The sequence below is a fragment of the Sorghum bicolor genome, chromosome 6 (genome assembly GCF_000003195.3).
Source record: "Sorghum bicolor cultivar BTx623 chromosome 6, Sorghum_bicolor_NCBIv3, whole genome shotgun sequence".
Classification (NCBI taxonomy): Eukaryota; Viridiplantae; Streptophyta; class Magnoliopsida; order Poales; family Poaceae; genus Sorghum; species Sorghum bicolor.
The window spans coordinates 54,027,302-54,048,455 of NC_012875.2; the positions used below are offsets into that span (position 1 = coordinate 54,027,302).

At 39.0% G+C, this 21,154-nt stretch overlaps 1 protein-coding gene across 4 annotated transcripts; it reads left to right on the top strand.

The window, feature by feature from the left end:
* Nucleotides 2,858-20,924, top strand: LOC8060411 (DNA-directed RNA polymerase IV subunit 1). Of its 4 annotated transcripts, none has more exons than XM_021462943.1 (19): nt 2,858-3,287; nt 5,604-5,711; nt 6,001-6,121; nt 6,227-6,351; nt 7,452-7,502; nt 7,576-7,839; nt 8,228-8,380; nt 10,121-10,258; nt 11,282-13,117; nt 13,219-13,388; nt 13,475-13,538; nt 13,631-13,749; nt 15,123-15,265; nt 16,977-17,203; nt 17,323-17,496; nt 17,592-17,729; nt 18,208-18,467; nt 18,597-18,708; nt 20,084-20,924. In XM_021462943.1, exons 2-19 carry the CDS (start codon nt 5,619-5,621, stop codon nt 20,243-20,245), a joined length of 4,350 nt encoding a protein of 1,449 aa, XP_021318618.1. In that variant the 5' UTR covers nt 2,858-3,287; nt 5,604-5,618; the 3' UTR covers nt 20,246-20,924. The 4 variants fall into 4 exon arrangements, with proteins under 4 accessions (XP_021318618.1, XP_021318619.1, XP_021318620.1 ...); XM_021462944.1 differs by having other exon boundaries at nt 2,859-3,287; nt 5,636-5,711; nt 20,084-20,902; XM_021462945.1 differs by lacking the exon at nt 2,858-3,287 and adding an exon at nt 3,747-3,954 and having other exon boundaries at nt 5,636-5,711; nt 20,084-20,902.

Below are 21,154 nucleotides of genomic sequence, written 5' to 3' on the forward strand. Positions count from 1 at the left end.
AATCGGACCTATATATAGTTCACATAGTCTTTATAGATGGGCCCCATTTAAGTACTCCTCTCTATCACGCTTTGACTAAAGTTTTAGCTTTTAATTTGGTGCAGTAAAGATTATGTGAATGTGGATGCTGCGTGTGTCTAGGTGCATTGAAGAAACTTTGAATGCATACAATTTACTACACTACCAAAAGGACAGTCAAAGACTAATTAAATTTAACTAGCAAACAAAAAAACAACTCACTCAACATTTCATCGCCTCCCCCGTTCCTCTCCTTGCGTGCCATCGGTTCGGCTCCCCTTGTATTTGTATGTTGTCTCTTACTCTCGTTTGCATTCTATATCAAAGCCTTGTCTACCTAGATTGACTTCACCGGAACCAAATCAACCTCAAAGTGCTCGAACGTGTCTTGGGTAGCTCTTGGCCATGGTGGGCAGATGTGGGGCATGTCAATAGTGTTGCAGTTGAGATGTAGAGGTGGCATTAATGTTAGAGCACATCGGCTTATTACACACACCATATTTAATCTATATACGATCCACATAGTCTTTAGATGGGTCCCATACAAAGTACTCTTACCTACCACGCTTTGACTGACGTTTTATTAGCTTTCAGCCTCGTCCAACAAAGATTGTTTAAATGTGGACGTTGCATGTCCGAGTGCATTGAAGAAACTTTGAATATATACAATTTACCGCACTCTTAGAACGATAGTCAAAACGAGACAAAGGGAGTAGGCTTTAGTTGTTTCTATTTATTGCGCCACAAATGTCAAAGACTAGTTAGGTTTAACTAGCAAACAAAAAAACCAACTCACTCAATGTTCCATCACCTCCCTCATGTTCGTCTCTCCTTGCAAACCCTCCATTCATCTCTCCTCATGTTCGTACATTGTATCATCCCTCTCATTTGCACTCTAGATTAAGTCTTGTCTGCCTAGATCGACTTCACAGAAACCAAATCAACCTCAAAGTGATAGAACGTGTCTTAGGTAGCTCCTGACCATGGTGGGGAAGATGTGGGTCACGTCAATAGCATTGCAGTACAGCCCCTGACATCGACTTATTCTACATGTATACCATATTTAGTGTATATACAGTCTACATAGTCTTTCGATGGGTTCCATAGAAAGTACTGCTCTCTATCACACTTTGCCTGATGTTTTATTAGCTTTTCAATCTGGTGTAACAAAGATTGTTTGAATGTGGACATTGCGTGTCCGGGTGCATTGAATAAACTTTGAATGTATACAATGTACTGCAGTGTGAGAATGACAGTCAAAGCGAGACATAGGGAGTAGGCTTTAGCTGTGTTTTATTTATTGTGCTACAAACGTTAAGACTAGTTAGGTCACTCTCTGTGATGTCACAAGGACTACTTTGAAAAAATTCGTAATTGACTTTGTAATATTAAGAAGGGAAGTACTTTTTTCACCTTAATTTTAACTTTCTAAAGTATATTTCTTTTTTTCCTATCTTTTTCACTCCACACGCTGCCCTCAACCATCTTTTTTTTTGTGTTTCACCCATCGCCTCTACCCAGAGATCTCTTTCCCCGTGTAGCATGTTTTCCTTTTTGAGATGTCTTTTTATTTGGAGTTGCTTTAGCCCGCATGTCACACGCAGTCAAGTCTGTGTGCACACCTTCTCCTCCCCCGCATATCCTCTTATTTCTCCTATGACACATCCCCACACCCTCACCCCCATCGCCTCAACGTGTGCGCGGTAGGGTCTCACTGAAGCTCCTTGACCGTAGAGCTCTGGTGTGCCCGTGTCGGCTTTCTCCTCCCCTCCCGCCGTCGCCATTTCCACAGGCTCTCCTATCCCTAAACTCTAAACCCTACCGCATCCGTGGCAGTCTTCTCCTCCAGCGGAGCTCCGACGTGAACCTACCACGCCTGCGTCGGCCTCCTTCTTCCCCTCTTGCCGCTGCCATGGCTATAGATGCCCCCTAAACCCTAATCCCTAAACCCTAAATCCTAAACCCTACTACGCCCGTGGCGGCCTATTCCTTCCCCTCTTCCCTTCTTCTCGCCGCCACCATGCCCATGCCCACCCCACCCTGCTCTGGCCCGACCGCCTTCCCCGCCGCCGGAACCTTAACAATCGAACAACAGAGAAGGTGTGCGAGCAGAGTGACCAAATTCTGTGTGGAAGTAAGCATTCTTGCCTTTTATTTTATCTTTTTTTCTTTTCTGTCTAGTTCCTCCATTCCAAAATCATTTTTTTCATGAGTTTTTTTATTTTATTGAATTGATTTTTCTTCGATCTGCCCATCACCTCCATTCCAAAATTGTTTTTTCCATTCCGCCCTCCCGACACCTCCTTTCTTTCTTCTACCTTTATCCACAGATATCAAATACTCATTTTGTTCTCAATTATAAGCCGTTTTGATTTTTTGATACATCCATTGAACAAAAAAAAAGTTAAAGCGACTTATAATTTGGAACGGAGGGAATACCTTTTCTAAATATCATGTTTTGACCTTTTTTTCTGTTTTCCCCACAAATGTCAAAACAATATGGCTGCTTATACCAGTTCTGTTATATGTCAACTGATTGGTTCATAGCTAAACTGGGCTATGAAGTCTCAACCAATAAAGTGGCGAAATACCGTCGAAACTCATATACATACACATGTACGCTACCTGTAAGATACACGGTAGGAGTACATTATCTATGATGGACTTAACATATAGAGATTTTTTTCTGAAATAGAAACATTTTTGGGAAGTAATAAACCAGTACAACTATGAGCCCCGGGCACCATCAGTGAAATTCAATCAATTCAATTCAGTAGGGTAGGCCAGCCCAACCCTTCTCTGTCCTGTGGTCTCGCACTGGCGTGCGGCGTGCGGCGAGCCGGCGAAGCCAGGGGTTACGGTACGTCGGTACCGAGCGGCGGCGGCCTGCGGGAGCGGGAGTCGTCGAGTCGGGTATCCGGGTCCTGCTGGTCGAGTCGGGTCAGACGTGATAGAGGAGGGACATTCCAGGCTGCGCACAGTGCGCACGCCCTGCAAATACACGAACCCCGAGCCGGGGGCCGAGGAAACCCCAAAAGGAGATTCTCCTCGCCCCTTCCACTAGAGCAGCCGACGGCCCGAGGCGGCGAGCTCGTCGGCGACTGACCACCGCCGGAGCAGCCGCCGCCTCCTGCTGGGCCTGTACCACAGCTCGCACGAGCGGCTCCGGTGGCTGCGCCAGCCGCCACTGTGCTGTCGGAGGGCGGCTCGGAGGACTTGCGCCCCCTCGGCTTCTCTGCGCCCGCCGCCCCTCCGCCGGCGTGATCGAGGTGAGTAGTTCCTCGCATTCAATCGGTTCCTGATCCCCGCGTGGTGCAATGCTTGGGCGCATCGCTTATTCGCTTGATTCCTGTTTTTTTTCCTCTGGTCGCGGGGTTTAATCGCTTGATTCCTGTCCTTTTTTGCTCTGATCGCGGGGTGGGATTTTTTCATTTTGGCTTTTGCTCCGTCTCGCCGTGCTGATTGCCCTGTTTTGCCGGGTCGGGCGTTTGCGGCCGTCCGAGGTTTGGGCTGGTGAACTGAAGTTCCCCAAAGCAGGGTTTTAGCACGTGCTCTCTTCCAGGTATAGCATACGTGATAGGGACAGAGTAATGGCTTGCGACCCGAATGGGGTCGGCTAGTGTCTTTGGATCCCGAGGGTAAGATTTTTGGTGCTGTTTTCCACTAATCGCAAGCCCATGTCCATTGCAGAGGATGATCGAGTCTTCCATGCTTCAGCAGTCGAATATATATATATTTTGATTTCTGAAGGGCTTTCTCGAATCCCCAGGCATCATCAATTTTATTGGGATGCAATAGCCGTAGTCATCTCCGTGTACTCCGATGTTTAGAGAGGCACTTGCCTCAGCCTGCTGCGAGGGCATGCAAAACTTCTGAGGCGTGAGCTGGTGGCTGACAAGCTCTTTGCCGTGGCAGAGTCAGCGATTCGCTAATCTGGTGATCTATCTCTTAAAACTTAGTCGTTACTTGAAATTGAAATGCTCATTCGAAGTTAGTACATTCGTGGAGAAGTGCTTCAAGGTCAGAATGTAGCTCTAAACCTTCATTGTCTGCAGAGTTCAGAAGCCTTGTTTAATGTTGTGGGAAAGGAATAACCCTTCTGTGGTTGTAAGAAAGTGAACGTACCATAGGTGATAGGAGCACAGTGCTGTCAGAACTTGGCACATGTAGCAGCTTCTCAGGGCGAGTGATTTGGAATGCTTGCTATTGTATTTTTCTTTGCTAATTTGTTAACTTTGGTATTCCAATTGGAGGTTTTCATGTGTGGAATAGTTAATGGAGCAGTTCATAGAATGGTGAACCCAAGAATTTTTAGAAGCCCGGACGATTTAATGGGCTAATTAACGATTTAGACGTTGTCCCCTTTCTATGTGGGCTACTTAATCATTAGGCCTAATGGCCATGAACGGTGAGGAACCAAGGCAGAGAGGCTCAGGGTCGCCGGGCGCTCGCTCCACCAGACTTTCTTTACAATTGGTTAAAACTGGTTGTTTTATTACTGCCGCAGTTTGTCATGGTGATTTTCTTTTCGAGTGAGTCATGGCGATATCTTTTAAACGAGTGAGTACTGAGTACGGTGATGTTTTAAATGGAATATATGGATGCTTGTGATATTGGTGTGTATACCTGGTATTATTTCTTGCATATAACATGTATTACGTTAGTTTTAGGTCCTGTGATCTAAGAAGGGCAGTTAGTGTTTTTTTTTCAAGCACTTCTGTTTCATCAAGAGGAGAGGAAGTGATCCAAAAAGAATACAGTACATTACAGTTAAGATGCACTCCAGTGCGTAAAGCGCCCCGACAAGAAGAAAAAACAGGGGCGGGTGTCAGTTACACGACATAAGCTGGCCCACCAAAAACAGACCACGAAGAAATGAAACTGCCAAACCAAAGGGCATTTGATGTTATCAAATTTCCATTTTAAAGTGGTGCTCTTCAGTAATTTTTCTCCAAATTATTTCATGGAGGGATCTTGTGATGCTATAAATATTTGAAATGCTCCAGTTCACGATGAAGCAAAGTTATGTGGTCTAGCGGGTGCCAGGGGCATAGCCTTGCTGACTGAATGGATACTTGGTGTTGCCTAATTGCTTGGCTCCTTGGTCGTTCATCCCTTGTTTGTGAGTGAGTGTGTGTGGATTTGTTGTGTCTGTGTCTGAGAGTGTTTGTTTGTAAGTTTGTGTGGGCTTTTGTGGCCGTGTGTGTCGGGGTGTGTTGAGGTGTTATCTTTGTTGTTTTAGGGGTTTCTCGTACCCCCTTTTTTCCTTCTTAATATAAAAGATGCGCAGCTCTCTTGTGTGTTCAAGAAAAAGAAGTATTTGAAATGCTGTGTAGTATAGCCAGCAAACAGTAAACAAACTAGGATACTCTTCATGCTTGCATTGTTAGAGTGAGATTTATCATTTAAGGCGTCCTATCATCATTATGGAGTCTTCTTTTGTGTTTACTTTTTCATTAAGACTAATTACTATGGATTGAAATAACTGTATTTCAATGTCATATTCAGAGTTATGCTGTACTTCTTGCTGTTACACTAATATTTATGGTCTGTTATTCCTTCTGTTTGGTTTCTACTTCTCTCAGAATGAACTATTTGCCATGCGACTCCTGTGCAGGATGGAGCTACATCGTGAACTTCCTGAAGCTACTCTGAATGCCATAAAATTTGATCTCATGACCAGTACAGATATGGTATGTTTTGTTAATTTTGCATAAATTCTACTCCCCCCCCCCCTCTCTAAATTAAAGTGTTGGGCATCATTACACTTTTATACTTTACTTTCTCCTTTTTGTGAAGAGCAAGTTTCTACAACTTATACTCTATATGCTTCTGGTCATCTATGCAAATGCTTATTTTCTTATCAAGTCAGCACATAGAGTAATTTGATTATTATTCTATTCATTGCATTGTGTTGTCAGAGATAGTTTTATGCAATTTTACGTTCAAAAATAATTTTATGCAATTATTTTACCATTTCAGGAAAAATTGAGTAGCATGAGCGTGATCGAAGTGAGTGATGTCACAAGTCCCAAGTTAGGACTACCAAATGCTTCGCCGCAGTGTGAGACCTGTGGATCGAAAAGTGGACGCGACTGTGATGGTGAGCACACTTGCCTAAAAAAGTGATATTAAGCATGCTACGTTGAAGCATGTACTTTGTGTGCATTTTTTTGTGCAAAGAGAATCAACTTGTCAAATTTTTTAGGGCATTTCGGTGTGACTAAACTGGCGGCAACAGTGCACAATCCATATTTTATCGATGACGTTGTTCACTTTCTAAACCAAATATGTCCTGGCTGTCTCAGTCCAAGGGAAGGCATAAATATGAAGGTTTGTACCTTCCTGACTGACCTATTTTTATCCTCATTAAGCACTACATGTTTTTTCTCTTTGCCAAAGTTCATTGATACCATAATTTAGTCATAAAATCACTTTCAGATTATCTGGCTATTTTTCAAGAGCTCTCCTTGTTCATCTGATGAACTAAAGTAGGGCTAGAGAGTCCTAGACACAGAATAAGAGACTGCAAAACAAATATCAGTATTACTACATGCAATTGTGCTATTCATTGATGAGTTTGTTTGCTGCATGTTACCTCTCATGTAATCCTTTACCTATTTATTTCAGTAGGTATTGATTCACACGAAAACAGTATAAAGCTTTTCAAAAAAAATCTGTATATCAGTTTGATGCTTACTAGCTCAGTAAGTTATTATTCTCTGTATTGTTTCTTACGTTAGTTACCTTTTCCTGAAAATAAATATAATATAATAATTTATTGTTTGCATCAAAGTTTAATTCGCAATACATTTGATTACTTTGTGAATTGTACTAATAGTTAATCATACAGTTGAACTAACTTAGCTGAAATTTTTTAAATAGAACTCTTATATTTGTATAATTGCCTAGTTCCACTTATGGACTTATTGATGTTATTCAACTGCTTATAACTGATTTTACCAAAATGTTCTATTTAGTTTTTAACATGGAAACACATGGCTAAAAGTAGCGTCCTGGCTCAGTTTACTTATGTTTTGGTTGGTAATGTTATGTTTAGTTCCACAGGTTGCTCTTCATGTTTGGGTAGGATATGCTTGTGTTAAATGAGCTTCAGAAATAGGCCATCTTTGTATGTGGCATAATAGGGTACCTATGTTCCTTCATTGTTTATGTTTCCTCTTGTGTAATCCTGCTTCTGGTATTCCAAGGGTTGCTCCTTTCAGGAAAAGTAGGGATAGACTTGAGTTTATATATAGTATTATGCCTATTTCATTTTCTTATCATGGTTTTATCAATTCCTAAAACTATTAGAGGTGCTCTTGTTATGACACTAATGTTTACACATCTATAATGACCCAATGAGGCAATGACCCACTGTTAAGTAAAAAACTATGCCTTTCTCTTATAAATCACTCTTTGCTTTATTGAAGAGATTGGGGAGAGAAACGGTTCAAGCAACATCAACATGCAAGTATTGCTCAGTAAGTGCATTTTTAGTTCTATCGATGCATATTTTTCCCACCTTGTATTAAATCTTGTGTTTTTGCTGGACAGAAGGATGGCTCTAAACTTTACCCTAGCGTAATCTTTAAGACGCTGTCAAGTCCAAGAGTATTATTGTCCAAGAGTAAACTTCACAGAAGCCCTAGCGTGATGGAAAGAATTTCAATTGTTGCAGAAGCTGCTGAAAGAGTGTCTAATAGATCAAAGGGTAAAGGTTTGCTTGAAGGCCTGCCCCAGGATTATTGGGATTTTGTACCTTCTGAGAATAAGCAAGTCCAGTCAAATATGACCAAGATAATATTGTCGCCCTACCAAGTAATTTTTTTTTCAGACCTTCATCTTTGGTAAAGGCTGTTCCATGTTGGCTTCCAGTATATAGATATACTAATTCACTGTCCCCCCCCGCCCCCCCTGAGAAAATACTTTTTCCTATTATTTTTAATTGGGTCACTGCTACTTTGGCTCGAGTAATAGTGTCAAAAACAGGTGATTTAAAAACAATGTAGGATACAAAAAAGGGGATTTGGAGTTACTCATACTGTTTGGAGTATTTGTTATAGATTTTTTTTATTATTCACAACATACAGAAAACATAATTGTGATTACGAAACAAGGGCAATGTGGTCCTCAGCTACTTGTATTCACATATTTATCATGTTTTGAACAGTAACACCTGTCCTTGTTTCATTTTCCATATTTGCAGGTCTTCCACATGTTGAAGAAAAGTGACCCTGAACTTATCAAACAATTTGTTTCAAGGCGGGAGCTATTGTTTCTATCATGTTTACCAGTAACTCCTAATTGCCATCGTGTTGTAGAAATCGGATATGGGCTTTCAGATGGACGTGTAACATTTGTAAGCACTATTTTTTTTGTTTAATCTTTTATCCATTCATCGTTTTTTCTGTCCATTCATGATTAGTAACCTTCTTTTCGTTTAGTGAACCCTACTGAATGCTAGCCTTCTGTATAGTTTAGAGTAAATCTTTCAATAATTTTTTTGTAAGTCATTTAATTAGGGCAGCTCCAGTGTGAAATCGGTTTTGCATTGCAAATTTACTGTTGTGGCAGAAGATGCGGTGCATGCACTGTGGTGTTTGATATATAGGACCCACCACTCCACTAGAGTGGGGAGAAAAGCATGGAAAAAATAGTTTTTCTCTCTATGTGTCTGGTTTAGCCTGGCTGAGATGCTGTTGGACACATTCTCACGCTGCAGTAGCTAGTTTTTTATCCGCCATGGTTCGACTTATCTGCAACATGCGATTTTGAATCTGGCAGATACGGTTCGATCGCTACAATGTGCATGGTTCGCTTTTTCACTCCCATGGTTCAATTTCATGATACACTGGAGGTACTCTTAAGAGCAAATCTACTGTATATCTTTGGAGAACTTCCTCACCTGATTTGCCATGGATTAAGTCACTTCACTCCATGCCATCAAGATTTCAAATTTCTTCATTCCTTGCCATTGCCAGATTGCATGGAGTGTAAACTTCTGAAATTAGCATTTTAAGTTCTTTTTTTACTCCATTAGTGAAGAAATAGTGGTTAGGACTGTGTCCGAAGGAGCTGTCTGGTAATTCACATAAAAAAAAGGAGCCGTCTGTCTCATGGGGCTAGTGTAAGTCTTGCTCCCCAGTTATTGTTGTGTCAACATGCTGTACTGTCCATGGTATCACTGCTCTAATTTTCTTTTTTTTCTCAGATGTGCAGGAGAACTGTGTGTCATTGTATTAATAGTAGAGAAATGAGTCATACAGAGACCCAAACACACACACACACACAGCCACTTACTGACTGAAACTAATCACCTATGTGTGGGTGCATGATGTGTGTTCATTGTCTTTGAATGTTTATCTTTGTTACCTTTTTATTCCTTCTTTAATGAAATGACATTTAGTTTTCCTCTGCATTCGAAAAAAACAGTGAGAAATCTGAAATCTGAATGGCTTGGAGTGAAATCTGATTTAATCAATGACAAATCATAAAACCAGACCAGAAGTTCTCTGATGTCAAGTAATCCATTACCTCTTGAATTAATGGGAGAGCTTCCTTGATCATCTTGGATTCTTGAGTGCTTGGACTATCTGAATGCATAATGATTCATGCATCTTTGAGGGCGTGTTTCTGGAGGTCCAGACGGTCGTATGTGCATTTTTTGTGGATGTTGATCTGTGGAGCGCATGCTTGAGCTAGGGGTTAACAAAACATTTGGCCCCAACTAGCCTGCAGTATGACCTTAGTTGCGTGGCGTGTTTGATTTTCTTTCTTCATCTCTTTTGTTTTTTGTTTCCAAGGGGGATGATCCACCCTTCTAGGCCTATTTCCCCTCCTATACTGAAACAGCATGTAGTTCTTGTGCATGTTTGAAAAAAAAATATTACTAGCAAACTTATGGGGTACTTATGCGATATGGTGTGAAACGATTTCTTCATCGCACTGCCAGATGCACAATCTTTTTTTGTCATTTCAATTTTCAAAACGACATGTTGTGGCAGTCTCATCCACTTATCTACATGCTACAGTACATATTTGAACCATGTGGCATCTCAAATGTAAACACATGATTTTGTTCATTGCATGCTTGAAGTAGGATGACAGAACAAAGGCTTACAAGAGGATGGTTGATGTCAGTAGGAGAATTGATGACTACCGCCAGCATCCACAGTTCAGTGTTCTTGCAAGTTCACTTGTGTCAGGGCGAGTCTCAGAATGCTTAAAGTCATCCAAGGCAAGAAAGCTACTATCTTCTTCTTTCTATATTGCAATATCTATATAGGATGATATAAGTCATTCTGATCTGTCGGATCTGGGTTCTTAGTTAAAATCAAGTGTTTGAATGCAAATGATTCAATCAAAGTTTCTATTTTGTCCATACCCAATTATATCACTCTAACCTAGATGTTGTTGACGAACCATTATGTTTAACACTTCTAATTGGTTGGGTTATCACTCATCAGACAAAACTATGTTGTTCTTATTTGAGAATATCTGGTTTATTGTGTTCTACACTCTAATATGACTATGCAGCTAAGCCTTTTCCCTAGAACTTAACCTGACTGCAAAAGAGAACGGTAGCCTTCTTGAAAGTGATCAAATGCATGTTTCGGAAGTCGGAACTGTTACCATGAAATCATGTTAACATTCTACCATGAAAACATTCAATACTTGTCCGATGTATTCAAGGAGTATTTGTGTCGATTAGTATCAGAAGAATATCTGTATCTGACATGTGAGCACTCATAAGTTTCCACTTAAATCCAATTCAATTGTACAGAAGGAACTTAAACCTTCAATTTGTTGAAAGTCTTAATTGTCTTCAGAGCTTTAGCTACCTACTCCCTCTGTTTCACAATACCTGTTGTTATTTTAGCCTGGCCAGAAGAATTGAGGTAGATAAAATGACTATCCAACCCGTGGTTAATCCTCCATAAAGTGTGAATTACTGCATTTATGATGTCAAAAGCACACATTACTCTCTTCCATACTAGCTAATGAAGTAATTGATGGGTAGGATTGGGAAAGGTTGGTCAAGTTACCTCAACATTGTAGAACAAGTATTTTGACTGAAGTAGAAGAGGCTAAAACAACACACATTGTTTGAACGCTAGTAACAAAAAACTTTGTTAAGCGCTAGTAAAAATAAGTTAAGATTCTAATATTACATTTTTGGTGCTAAGTTAAGATTCTAATACTACAATTTTGGTGCTAGTAATTCTGTAACATTATTCATTGACATTTTTATCTCTTTCAGTTGTACTCTAAAAAGACAGATGGGGAGACATCTACAGATCCATCTGGAATGAAATGGCTAAAGGATGCTGTTCTCAGCAAAAGATCAGATAATGCTTTTAGGAGTACTATGGTTGGGGACCCAAAAATTAAGTTATGGGAAATTGGCATTCCTGAAGATTTAGCCTCAAACTTGGTTGTTTCTGACCACGTTAATTCGTATAATTTTGAAAATATAAATTTGAAGTGCAACCTGCACCTTCTAACCAAGGAAGAACTATTTATTCGGCGAAATGGAAAGTTAATGTTTCTTCGGAAGGCAGATCAGCTAGAAATTGGTGACATTGCCTATAGACCACTGCAGGATGGTGATCTTATTCTCATCAACAGGCCTCCTTCAGTCCATCAACATTCACTGATTGCATTCTCTGCAAAAATTTTACCAATTCACTCTGTCGTATCAATCAATCCACTATGCTGTACACCTTTTCTGGGAGATTTTGATGGTGATTGTTTGCATGGATATATCCCACAATCTGTACGATCAAGAATTGAGCTTGGAGAGCTGGTAAGCTTACACCACCAGCTGTTGAATATGCAAGATGGTCGAAGTTTGGTGTCACTAACACATGACTCTCTAGCTGCTGCACATTTGTTAACAAGTACAGATGTTTTTCTGAAGAAATCTGAATTTCAGCAGCTTCAAATGCTGTGCCTTTCAGTATTAACGCCAGTACCAGCAGTTATTAAATCTATGAATTTTCAAGGTTCTCGGTGGACTGGTAAACAACTTTTCAGCATGCTTCTTCCTTCAGGCATGAAGTTCAGTTGTGATAGGATGTTACACATCTTAAACGGTGAAGTGCTTACCTGCTCACTGGGGTCGTCTTGGCTGCAAAATAACACGTCTGGTCTTTTCTCTGTCATGTTCAAACAGTATGGTTGCAAGGCACTTGACTTCCTTTCTTCTGCACAAGAAGTATTATGTGAGTTCTTAACCATGAGGGGCTTAAGTGTATCTCTTTCAGACATGTTCTCAGACCATTACTCAAGGAGAAAACTAACTGAGGGAGTTAAGCTGGCATTGGATGAAGCTGAAGAAGCTTTCCGAATCAAGCAAATATTGCTAGATCCAATTAACATACCAGTTCTGAAGTGTCAGGATGAAACTGAAGATGTAACTTACAGACAATCTGATTGTATCCAGAACAATCCATCAGTTATCAGATCTTCAATCATGGCATTTAAAGATGTCTTCAGTGATCTATTAAAAATGGTGCAACAACATGTTAGTAATGATAATTCAATGATGGTGATGATTAATGCAGGAAGCAAGGGTAGCATGTTGAAATATGCTCAACAAACTGCATGTGTTGGTCTTCAACTTCCAGCAAGCAAATTTCCCTTCAGAGTTCCTTCCCAACTCTCATGCATTAGATGGAATAGACAGAAATCGTTGAACTATGAAGCTGAGGGTACTAATGAACGTGTGGGAGGTCAAAACCTTTATGCTGTGATCAGGAATTCCTTCATTGAGGGTTTAAATCCATTGGAATGTCTTCTGCATGCTATATCTGGCAGGGCAAACTTCTTTAGCGAAAATGCTGATGTGCCAGGGACATTGACAAGAAAATTAATGTATCACTTGAGAGATATACACGTTGCTTATGATGGAACTGTTAGAAGTTCTTATGGGCAGCAAATAGTGCAATTCTCTTATGATAGTGCTGATGATCCGGTAGATAAACTCGGCGCCCCAGTAGGTTGTTGGGCAGCTTGTTCCATTTCAGAAGCTGCATATGGAGCTTTGGAACACCCAGTTAATGGTTTAGAGGACTCCCCTCTCATGAATCTACAAGTAATATTCTATTTCTGTTTTTATTAATGTTTATACTTATTATGTGGACACCGCTGTCTATTTTTTGTCCATGTCATGATATATTTAAATTTGCCGTGCAGGAAGTATTTAAGTGTCACAAGGCTACAAATTCAGGGGACCATATTGGTTTGCTTTTCCTGTCGAGGCATTTGAAGAAGTATAGATATGGTCTGGAATATGCATCTCTAGAAGTTAAAAACCATCTTGAGCAAGTGAACTTCTCTGATTTGGTTGAGACAATCATGATTATGTTAGTTCACTTAAACATTGTTTTTCCTGTCATTTAATCTTATAATGCTATGCATTTGATTATTTAATGTTGCATTTTGTTATTAGATATGATGGACACGACAAAATAAGAAAAGAAGGAACTTGGACCACCCATTTTCATATAAGCAAGGTCTTATTCTTCTTTTCTTCTTATGTAAATGAACAGCGATTTCTTTCTTTTATTTGGATTTTGAAATTGGCATATAACTATCTGTTTGACAGGAAATGATGAAGAAAAAAAGATTAGGATTGAGATTTGTTATAGAAGAACTTACAAAAGAGTATAACGCCACCAGAGATCAGCTAAAGAATGCAATCCCATCAATTTGTATCTCAAGGAGGTAAGCACCAAACCTTTTTGTTAAAAAAATGCACCAAAACCGATTTGTGTTTCATTGAGTGTCTATCTATTTTTGCCTCTTTCTAGCAGTGTTCTTTGCTTTTCACTGCATGTTGATACACATGTAGCTTATTTCACGTCCACTTCTTTTTTGGACAAAATAGGAGGGGCTTTGCCCCTACTGGAAATATATTAAACAATTACAAAAAACAGCCAGTCCCAAGAAGAGGGGAAAAAAACGAAATTTACAAGAAGCTGTCTAGCCTGAGACTGATGCTAGGAAAGTAACGTTTCTGCGCGTGTTGCAAAAGAATTGCGAATTCATGTTTAAACTTAGCTTTACAAGCTTCTACACAGGATTGGACTTGTTTGAATATCCAATCTTTTGTCACCATCCAGATGCTCCGGGCTAGGAGGATAATTAAAATTCCATAAAGTAAGGGATTGCAAGGCCATATTTGAAAGCTGGCAGTCAGTTGCAAAAGGGTTGTGAATTCATGTTTAAATTCAGATTTACAAGCTTCTACACAGGGTGGGACTTGTTTGAATATCCAATCATTTGTCACCATCCAGATGCTCCGGGCTAGGAGGATAACTAAAATTCCATAAAGTAAGGACTGCAAGGCCATCTTTGAATGCTAGCAGTCAGTTGCAAAAGGGCAGTGCAAGAACAAATGTTCCACTGTGTCCAGTACACAATGAGCTATTATATGTGGGTCTTGCCATTTTTTATGGGCATATATGTTATATTTATTGATGTGTACCAAGAAGACGGGAAATGTTTGGCATTTGCTAACTGCAGATTACAAAACGATTATATTTAAGCAACATTATTAATTTATAATAGTAATCGACCCAGAAGATTGAAAAAAAGCTGGTGGTTGTAGGTTCTTTTTTTTCTTGAACACACAGGAGAGCTGCGTATCATTGTATTAATTAATAGAAGGATAATAGTCATACAGAGACCCAAACACACACACACACACACACAGAGAGAGAGAGAGAGAGAGAGAGAAACTAACAGGACTTAAAATTTTAGGTTCTTTTTGCTCATATTTTATACAATATATCTCCATCTGAACCTAGCTTGTTGAATTATTAGAATTCAATGTGATTCTGATTATATATAAATACTTTCTAACTTTTTTTAGAATTTGTTTGTTCTGGAAAAATGTCTTATATTAAAATAGCTAGATCCACTGAATTATTGCATCAAAATCAGCAACATGCTTAAATTTGGATTTGCCAATAGATGTCATATATGGCACATCTCTACTTATTATAATTTATAATTCTACAGTCATTGCTATTCACATTCTACTTCTTTCTTTGCATCTCCTACACTATCTTTTGACATGTTTTTCTACTCTGCAGAAAATGTGTGGTAGGTGATGAGGGTGTTAAAATTTCAGCATGCTGCATCGCTGTCGTAGCACTAGCTGAACCTAACTCCATGTCTCAGTTGGACACTATCAAGAAAAGGGTGATTCCAATCATACTGGATACACTGCTGAAAGGTTGTTACGTTTTGATAACATAATATACCCCATAAATTTACTGTGAATTTCCTGTAGAACTTAGCCACTTAGGAATTATGATCTGAGCTATAGCCTATAGGATTCCTTTCTAAGCTGTAGTACATAGAGGTAAAATATTTCGAGGTGTAGCTTGTATGGCTTTTTATCATTCTATAATATCACACATGATTTTGTAGAAAAAAATTGTATTCTCTTAATCAGATATTATCCACAAAATTTAGTTGTCATAGGAGTCCATAATATATTTGTGATTTTTTCTCTCAAATACACAGGAGGGTTGCGTGTTATTGCATTAAAGAAGAGAGAATCCAAACGACGCACAGCACAGAGCACATGCCCATATATCTTAGGAATGTATCAAGTCCAAACCAGCTGTTTGCTACTACAATGATAAGTCACTAGATTTAGGAATGAAAGTAACTTAACAAATCCTTGGAGTTGAATTCCACCCTGTTTTATAGATTCAGGCTTACTTTCAGCTTGGGAAAATAAGGTAGGATTTTGTTTTAATAGAAGGAAATAAAGCAATTTACTTCAGCTAGTAACTACCATTTTTTATCCAGTTGAGTCCATGATGGAAATATCTGTTGGTGGTTGATGACATTACAGATCTATATCTTTTATAGGAACTTCTCATGTTGATTGATGTCCAAATGAATAAAACTGGTAGGTTATAAAACTTAATATGTTTGCACTAGATAGTGGGTACTCCCTCCATCCCTTTTTAACTGTTGTTCTCACATCCCAAGAAGTCAAGCATACTCAACTTTGACTAAATATAGAAGAAAATATTAATATTTATGGTGCATAATTAGTATCATTAGATAGATCGTTGAATTTATTTTCATAATAAACTTCTTTGGAGATAAAAATGTTGCTACTATTTCTATAAACCTAGTGAAACTTAAATAAGTTTGACCAGCACGAATACCATAGCGACACTTAAAAAGGGACAGAGGGAGTTTTTAAGTTCTTTATGAGAGTGTTATATATGAAGCTACAAATAATGCCCATGCCAAAGGTTCAAAAGTTGTTCTGTTATCACCCATGACAGACATAAATAAGTCAGTCACCAATAAACTAACTGACTTGGCAAGGAATAAAATGTTTTTGAAACAAGCAAGGAATAAAATGTGTTAAGCACCTGACATACAGTAAGCTATACCAATTCTATGGGTAGTTCTGAGAAGTCTTAGCTTCCTTCAAAAGATTATTCTTGTAACTATAGTGCGGCAGATCATCGGGTGATGCTTTACAGACTTGGGGAAGAAGGAATCTCATCAGATGCTCTCAATTTGATGATCTGGGAGTTCATACTCTGGACTGAAGCTTGTCACCAGCCAGATCATGCTATCATATTAAAGTTTTTCCCTATAAAGCTGTTACATACCTTAGGGATCTGAGAGCATAAACTATCCAGAGAGATGGTGATGAGTATATATAGGTCTAGAGAGCCTCATGGGCTGGACCATATGGGCCTACAGGCCTATAATATAAGAGTCTTCACAGTTAACAAAAGCAACATTTTTAAAGATTTGCACTTGTTTCTACATCTTGTAATCTGGCCCAGATTTCCCTTAAAAACTGGGCCAGTCTCTTCTAATAAAACAATGGCAAAGCTTTGCTGTCCTTTTTGGGAAAAAATCTGATAGTACTTACGTTTGGCTGCTTATCCTCTCTTTCTGTGCAGGTTTTTTGGAATTTAAGGATGTTGAGATCCAGTGTCAACATGATGGTGAACTTCTTGTGAAAGTTTGTATGTCTCACCATTGCAAAGGTGGGAGGTTCTGGGCTACTCTACAGAATGCTTGCATTCCAGTAATGGAGTTGATTGACTGGGAGCTGAGTCGACCAAGCAACGTAGCTGATATTTTCTGTTCATATGGCATAGACTCAGCGTGGAAATACTTTGTTGAAGTATGTGCCCCCGTATTTGTTGCCATTGGTTTTCGTTTTCACTTGATGAAGATTTATAAGCCTGATTGCCTGTTATCGTTTCATCTTTAGAATTGATTTTAATTGTTATATATTTGCAGTCTTTGAAATCAGCAACTACTGATATTGGGAGGAATATTCGTCGGGAGCACTTACTGGTTATTGCAGATAGCATGTCTGTAACTGGGCAGTTCCATGCAATAAGCAGTCATGGTTTAAAGCAGCAGCGCACTCGTTTATCAATCTCGTCTCCATTTTCTGAAGCATGTTTTTCTGTAAGTACCATGTGATTTTTGTACTGGTATGTTTACATGAAAATTGCTTGTTTAAGGCCTAGAGGCCCATTTTGATTTTACCGTGCTTTCTTCAGAGGCCTGCACAAAGTTTTATAGATGCTGCAAAGCAATGTTCAGTGGACAATCTGTGTGGAAGTCTAGATGCAATTGCTTGGGGCAAAGAGCCTTTCAATGGGACGTCAGGGCCTTTTGAAATTATGCATTCGGGAAAGGTGTGTATGCATTCAAAACATGCTGCATAGTGACAGATGCACAATATTTTCCATGATACACTTCAATGCACTCCCAGAAAGTGATAATGATAATTTTGAGGGCCTTGATGCACATCCATCCATACCAGTATTTACTTGTGTGGAGTTCAGTTTTTGCAGAAAGATTGATGCACTATATTTAATAAATTTCTTCTCAATTCCGTGCCCATGCTTGACGATTGTCAGATTGTGTATGGATAAAATTCAACAAAGAGTGTTTGATTTCTATTTTTTTAGAGTATCAGTGTTATCTCTGCTTGATGTTTCGATCAATTAAGCTGATCTCGTGACCGATGTAGTTTTCAACATTGAATTTGACCATCAATTAGGCTGCTGTATTTTGTTATGTAGTCAATGAAGAAAAGAAACCACCATCTTAAATATACCTGCAGGATATTCAGTTATTTAATTTGTTGCTAACAGTTACCGTATTTTGCAGCCACATGAACCAGAACAAGACGAGAGCATCTATGATTTCCTACGCAGCCCTAAAGTTCAGAATGTTGAAAAGAATCATTTGGATACGCGTAGACAAAGTACTGAAAATGCTTCCATATGTAGGTTAGCATGCAAGTCTAAAGGCAGTGCGACTGTCAATGGTGTTGCCATAACTTCCGACCAGGACTTTCTTCATGCTAAAGTCAGTATATGGGATAACATTATTGATATGCGCGCTTCCTTACAGAACATGCTAAGAGAGTAAGAAGACAATATCACCCTTGATGGTGCTATTTTACTAATTTATTTTTGCACGACTTATGCATAATGCTTTGGTTTCATAGTTATATGTTGATTATCATTTATGTAATTTCTTTTACTTGCATGAAGGTACCCGTTAAATGGATATGTGATGGAGCCAGATAAATCAAAATTAATTGAGGCCCTGAAATTTCATCCCAGAGGGGCTGAAAAGATCGGTGTTGGAGTAAGAGAAATTAAGGTGATTATCAATGATACCTGTTCTTTTGAAATATTTTTCCCTCAAACACACACACATCATTATATTAAGAAGAATAAGAATTAGAAGAAGAAGAAGAAGAAAAGGTTTAGAAACCCTAATAGCACCAAACCCACTCACACCAAAGAGAATAAGTGTATACGTTAACTTTGATATAATTGCGAAATCATGAGCTGCATTAGAAGACATCATATTTTGATTACATTTTTGTGTATATGTGTTTGCCATCGGGCCAAGCTTATTGCTAATATCGTTAGTGTTAGAAAATTCCATTGACAAGCTGTCCAATTATCTGGAAAAACATTATGTGCATTAAAATTGAATCTTTATACAATATCAACGTCAGCCTCCTAAGCACTGTAAGCTTCCCAAAGGTTGAGCAAATGATAATCCTTCCGTACAAACCAGAACAAGATGACCATGGTATAATTTGCATGTACGCAATAAAAGGTGGATTACAACCAGGGGCGGAGCCTGAAGGCACCCACTAACATCACTACAATATTTTTTAGTTAATATATTGTTTAATAGTCTATATAATAATATAAAAAAAAGATAGATACATATTTTTGTCGTATATATTTATTGATATCTTCTAGACAACAAAATCATACAAAACCCAATTAGAATAAAATATTTTGATTCATCTAAATTTGTTTGCCTACCATATTAGGACACATGTAATGAAATTTTACATTTTAGTAAATGTATAATTACATTTCATTATATTTTATATTTTAATGAACCCGTACTCAACTAGTAATAACAATTCATTGGTCATCAATACTTTAATATCATCAAGCTTATTGAGCTGCACAATATTATATGTCGATTATTTTTTTAGTGTGAATCGCAGTACAGACACAGACACTCATATACATGCATGCACACCCACCCCTGTAAACAAACACACGTCCTACCCCATTATGAGCACCTTCGAAAATTTTGAGATTTGTGAGTCACCACATGTGGCTTGCTATGGATAGACACAATTGCATATCACAGGAAGAATAGCATTGTCAAATCGTCAAATACTTATTGGCATTATAGTTATTAATACTTTTTATATAATTTGGTCTAAGTTGAGATGGATTGACTCCTTATGAAGAGAGAACGATATCTTTCTAGAATGGAGGGAGTATACTATTACCGTATATGTATGTCATGATGCATGATTTTTCAGTTTGAATGGCCCCGTATGTCTAAATCCTGGCTCTGCCCCTGATTACACCTGGCATATCCCTGTTTATTACAAAATTGCATGCTGTAAACTTGATGTGAAAAGTATTAGGCAGTGAATTGAGGCTGGTATTTGCTGTCATTTTTTTGATGGTGTGACCATTTGTCTTGCATGCAGGTCGGGTTGAATCCTAATCACCCGGGTACAAGGTGCTTCATTTTGCTCAGGAACGATGATACCACTGAGGACTTTTCTTACCACAAGTGTGTTCACGGTGCTGCAAATTCTATCTCACCTCAACTCGGAAGTTATTTGAAGAAACTATATCATAGAGCATAAGATACAACATTAGTTGCACCAGTGCTCCTGGCAATATCTTGTCCTGATCAGACCATATTACCAACTTCTTAGAAGGAACTAGCTGTCACATTTTAGGATGCTCAAATTGCTCAAAACAAGTATAATAACAGGCTGTAAGCAGGCTGAATGCTGATGTGGATGAGAGAGAGGGGGGGGGGAGGAGAGAGAGAGATAGCTTACAGCCATCAGCCGGCCGTATTATTAGCCCTGCTCTCAGAGAATGAATCAGCCTAAGATCATGTCTCTCCCTAGCATGTATTGAAACTGAAGGGATCTGATGCTCCTCTGGGATTAGGGTGTATGTCAACTCAACTCAACTCAATGGGTCTTTGGGATTAGGGTGTATGTCAACTCAACTCAACTCAATTGGACTATGGACGGCGGGCCTGAAAGAGTCATTTACTCTGGTTTCATGCCTCCATCTCTGTAGTCTGTAGTATACTAGCCTGCGTGTGTTTCATTTTCTGCGTGTTTTCTATTGTGAAGATATTCTGACACCAGAATATGATGGCGTGAAATAATCATTCATTTGTTTGCAACTGTTGGTGGCACAAAATGCAATAGGTGTTACCATCATCGTTGTATAATTGCCCCTCAGGCATGCTACTGCAATGAACCAATGATCATTGAATATTTCATGTTGATGCAATTTGAGGTCTATGATATGACTTGGTGAAAAGCGTAACCTGGAATGGTAAATCCAGACACGTGCAGTCAGGCGCAGTCGCCAACTCTATCCATCTCTACAATCACGCAACTTTGCTGATGTCTGGTGACAGATGCACTTTATTGGCTCAGTTCGCTGAACAAGTCAGGCCTTGTTTAGGTGTGAAAAAATTTAGGGCCTGTTTAGATCCTAAATTTTTACATCTCAAAAGTTTTGGCTGT